Source organism: Orycteropus afer, unplaced genomic scaffold (genome assembly GCF_000298275.1).
Source record: "Orycteropus afer afer isolate SDZICR_OR568_19922 unplaced genomic scaffold, OryAfe1.0 scaffold01455, whole genome shotgun sequence".
Lineage (NCBI taxonomy): Eukaryota > Metazoa > Chordata > Mammalia > Tubulidentata > Orycteropodidae > Orycteropus > Orycteropus afer.
The window spans coordinates 5,536-10,028 of NW_006923042.1; the positions used below are offsets into that span (position 1 = coordinate 5,536).

A 4,493-nucleotide genomic window follows, 5' to 3' on the forward strand; every position below is an offset into this window, starting at 1 on the left:
TTTGTAACTATTGGAATTGATCATAAGTACAAAGCAAATAAAACAATAAAAATATAAGTGTATAACTGCTATATGAATCTCTGTGTGTGCATGTGTGTGTTTTAAATAAGATTATAGTAAAACAACAGATTTTTAAAAAGATGGAATGTAAATGTTGAAAAATTGGCATATCATTGATGTTTAGTGCATTTGAAATGGAGAGGAAAAAAATAAGTCTTGAAAAATAGGTAGATTTAGACTATGGAGAAGTTTATTAAGAAATAAGCATATCTATAAAATAAGGAGCACAAAGGATATTAAGCGTGATAAGTAAGCTGAAGTTGGGACAAATGTTTGGCATAGATTTGGTAGTAAAAATCTAAATGTCATATGCTGGTCACTAGTAATCATAGTGGCTTTGGAGACAGAATGGAAGGAAAAGATCTATGAAATATTTCTGAAATAAAAGTGAGTGGTCTGAATGACGGAAAGAGAATGGTGACGAAGGACCTCTAGAGATGCAGTCATCACATAATGAATACAACACATAAGGAAGTTAGGAAGAGGAACATATGACTGAGATATGATTGACATGAAGATAACACAAACTGAGATGATGTAGGACCATGGGGATAGCTTTCTACATATTTCACACTGGGAAAGAGAATAAATTACATAAAATAATTATTCCCAAATTTAAATTTTAAAGAATGAGGGGTAGAGTTACAAAATACATATGGAAAACATAAATATAGTTTGTGACACAGAAGGTTAAAGGAGTTAGCTTTTTTTTTTAACTTTCATTCAATAAGATTTTCAGGGTAAGCATACTGTTTCTACAAAATCTCAACAAAATGTGCATTAGTCTCCTGTGTGTAAATATAAATAAAAGCTCAGGAGGTTATAATATAATCCCTATGATGGGATAAACATAGATAGAAAAAAGAAGGGAGGAAAGAGAGAAAGGAGGTGTGAGGCCAGGAGAGAGAAATAAAGAGAGGAGGACTTGGAGATAAAGAGGGAGTGAGAAAAAAAAAAATGTTCAAACATCTACAAGAATGAAGAAAGGTGACTAGAGAACAAAAGAATATGGCAAATTCTCTAACTTGAACTTTAAATCTACAAACATGCATGATCAAAATCCACATATAATGTCTGTTGGGCCCTTCCCACTTACCACACACTTGGGTATTAAACCTTATTTTTCATATTAAAAAAAAAAGTTGCCTTTGAGTGGACACTGACTCATAGCAACCCTATAATCATTAAAATATTTACAGAAGGAGGCCAATATAATAGTTTTTTTTGTCAAGCACAATTAAACCTAGTGAATATGACAAGTTGTTTTGCTTCCCAAAAGGCCCACCTCATATGCAGTTGGTTTTATTCCTTTCCCACTATTTCTGTAATAATACTTTCTTCACACAGTTATAGATCTTCTTGGTTCTGACTCCATAGATAACAGGGTTGAGCATAGGTGGCACTATGACATAGAGATTGGCCAGAAGAATGTGAGTATAGCGGGGGACATTGTGGCCAAAGCGATGTGTCATAAAGGAAAAGAGGGCTGGTGTATAGAAGGCAAGAATGACACAAACATGTGAACCACACGTGCTGAGGGACTTGAGCCGGGCTTCACGGGAAGGTAGACAGAAAACAGCACGCAGTATCTGGACATAGGAAATAGCAATGGCTATGATGTCAAACACCAGGATAGAAATAGCTCCCAAGCCATAAATAATATTGACGTTGATACTGGCACAGGACAGGCGAGCAAGACCCATGTGTTCACAACAGGTGTGGGGTATGACATGATTGCCACAGAAGGGCAGTCTCAGTATCAGAAATACAAAAGGAATAACGGAAATAAACGACCTCACTAATATGCCCAGACCGATCATAGAAACAACCTTGTTAGTGAGGATGGTGCTGTATCGGAGTGGGTTGCAAATGGCCACATAGCGATCATAAGCCATTGCCAAGAGAACTGCTGACTCCATGCCTGTGAAGTTGTGGATGAAAAACATCTGGGTGAGGCAGGCACCAAAGACTATCTCTCTAAGATTGAACCAGAAGATACCAAGCATCTTGGGGATAGTAGCTGTGGAGAGGCCCAAGTCAATGGTGGCCAACATGGCCAGAAAGTAGAACATGGGCTGGTGCAGGCTGCTTTCACTCTGGATCACAAACAGAATGGTGACATTCCCTAAGAGTGCAATCATGTACACAGCACAAAAAGGAAAGCCAATCCAAATGTGGAAAGTTTCTAGTCCAGGGATTCCCAGCAGTAGGAAGAATGCGGCGTGGAATTGGGTGTCATTGAGTACCATCTTGTTTGGTGATATATAAGTCCACATTTCTTTTAAATGTGTGTTTGGCCAACGTAGGATGCTAGATAGAACCTTGGATCTCTGGAGACCTAAAGAGAAATAAGAACACAATACGTTTGTGTAAATTCTCTTCCTCAAGTTACACAATCAGAAATATAGTAACAACGGGCAACTGAAAAGAAGGCATATCCAATGATAAAGCTCTAGAAGAAGTTATATGATAGATTAAAATAAAAGTTCTACATAAGATATTTATCTTTGTTAGTATTCTTCTTTTCTGTTTATTTGCAATGGCCTCATCACTACAGTATGCTAAGAGATTGCCTTAATAACTACTTATTAGTTACCTTATCTTATCATCACCAACAAAACCATGTTCGACTTTGAGAAATGTAGGTCTCTTCTAGACTCTATACACAGTCACCTCTATTGGTAGCAATTGACCAGATGATACCAGGTGTTAACACACAGCATAGGTAATAACTGGTTAATGAATACACAGACTTATTAAAATGTATCTGAGAATATTAAAAATTAATTTTTAAGGTTTAAAATAGGCTCATGTGTTAATATTTATTTATTTCTACCACAAAATAAAAAACTGAAAGTAGTGAAATCGGCAGTGTCAACTACCATTTGTCAAGGGACTACCTAATATTTGCAATGGTGTATATAAGAACCTGTGCAAATGCAATCTCTAATATTTATAACATATGTACAAGAGCATATTTAATTCCATTTTATGTACAGGATCTGAATCTCAAATAGTTTAAGAGATTTGTCAAACACTTGAAATTCTTAGAATGATAGAGATGAGGAAAGAAGTTAGAGAAGAAAGAAATTAATTAAAATGATACATATACACAGTTTCTTCTCAACCCACATTTTCAGGCAAACACATAATCTCTTTTAAAAACCCACATCCTTTTGAATAAGACATATAAGTGCTTTTGATTTAAAGTTGAAGCAATTGAGATTTTAAGAATTTAAAGCAGATATCAAATATGATAAAGAAAAGATAGATAGACAAAAAAAAATCTGAGCATTTAATTGTTAGGAGCAAGAGAAATCTATCAGTTTCAAAATTATGTAAATGGTTGTTACATGTTTTCATACACCTTAACATTGGTTAGATGAGTATTTCCAAAACATTCAATTGCATAGTATGTACGATGTTTTGTAGTAAAAAGTATCTTTTTTGATCATTTCAAATAATTTGAGGATTCCATAGGAGCCAGGGAGCTCTGGTAGCATAGTGCCTAAGGCACTTGACTGCTAACCAGAAGGCTGGCGGTTCAAATCCACCAGCCACCCCTCGGAAGGAAGATGGGGCATCGTCCATAATGATACCGCCTTGGAAACCCAAGGAAGGGTCACTATGAGTCGGGTCCTACTCGACAGCAAATCACAACAAGAACAACATAGGAACCATATTAATTATGATCACAGTTTCACTTAGACAGTCAAGTTATTACCCAGTCATTGTTACGTGAGACATGAAGCCAAGAAAAGTAATAGAAGGAGGAGGTGATAGAAGTAACAGTACAATATAGATGGGGAAACAGGAGGCTCCTAATAAGAAATGTCAAACATTAGCAAAGCTAAGAGCAGAAGATGGTATTTGCAGAAGACATTCTGTGGAAGTGCCATAGGAATAGAGGTTTTTCCATACTTTACTGGCCTTTTAATAGAACAGTAAATACTTTTAAAAGGTATGATGATGTATAACAAATAGATTCACTCATTGAAGCAAATTGTTCTGTGACACATATTAATATAAGTGTCAATGGTAGACTGATGTATTAAAATTTCCTGTATTCCTTAAATTGTATCTCTGAAGATCTTGAATCTAAACATTAGTCTCAGAAAGGCATAAATACAATGTTTTTCTTTTTCTCAGTACCTGTGTATGGAATAGATTCTCAGTTCAGTGAAAATTTACTTCAGATAACAGGCTTTTTGTCAGAGTTTGAGATGGTCTTATAATCTGTGTTTGTAATGAAAGAATGGAGAATTATATCTCTCAACTTAGATAATTATATTCTAAAATGGGGTAAGGTCTGAATAGTTACATGCAGGCAGACAGTGATATGAATAACCAAGTAGAAATAATTGGAAGATAAGTACAGACCAAGGAAATGTTGTTGTCTGTCTTATGTCATTAGCATTCAGTGAACTTAGTAA

At 35.5% G+C, this 4,493-nt stretch overlaps 1 protein-coding gene across 1 annotated transcript in view; it reads right to left on the minus strand.

Annotated features, from left to right (window-relative positions):
- Positions 1-1,376: 1,376 nt before the first annotated feature.
- The window catches only part of LOC103213247 (olfactory receptor 52E2-like), a 6,969-nt gene continuing 3,852 nt past the window's right edge, over positions 1,377-4,493 (minus strand). The window contains exon 2 of the mRNA XM_007959093.2: positions 1,377-2,309. Coding sequence (XP_007957284.1) covers positions 1,377-2,309 — 933 coding nt within the window. The remainder of the gene's footprint in view (positions 2,310-4,493) is intronic.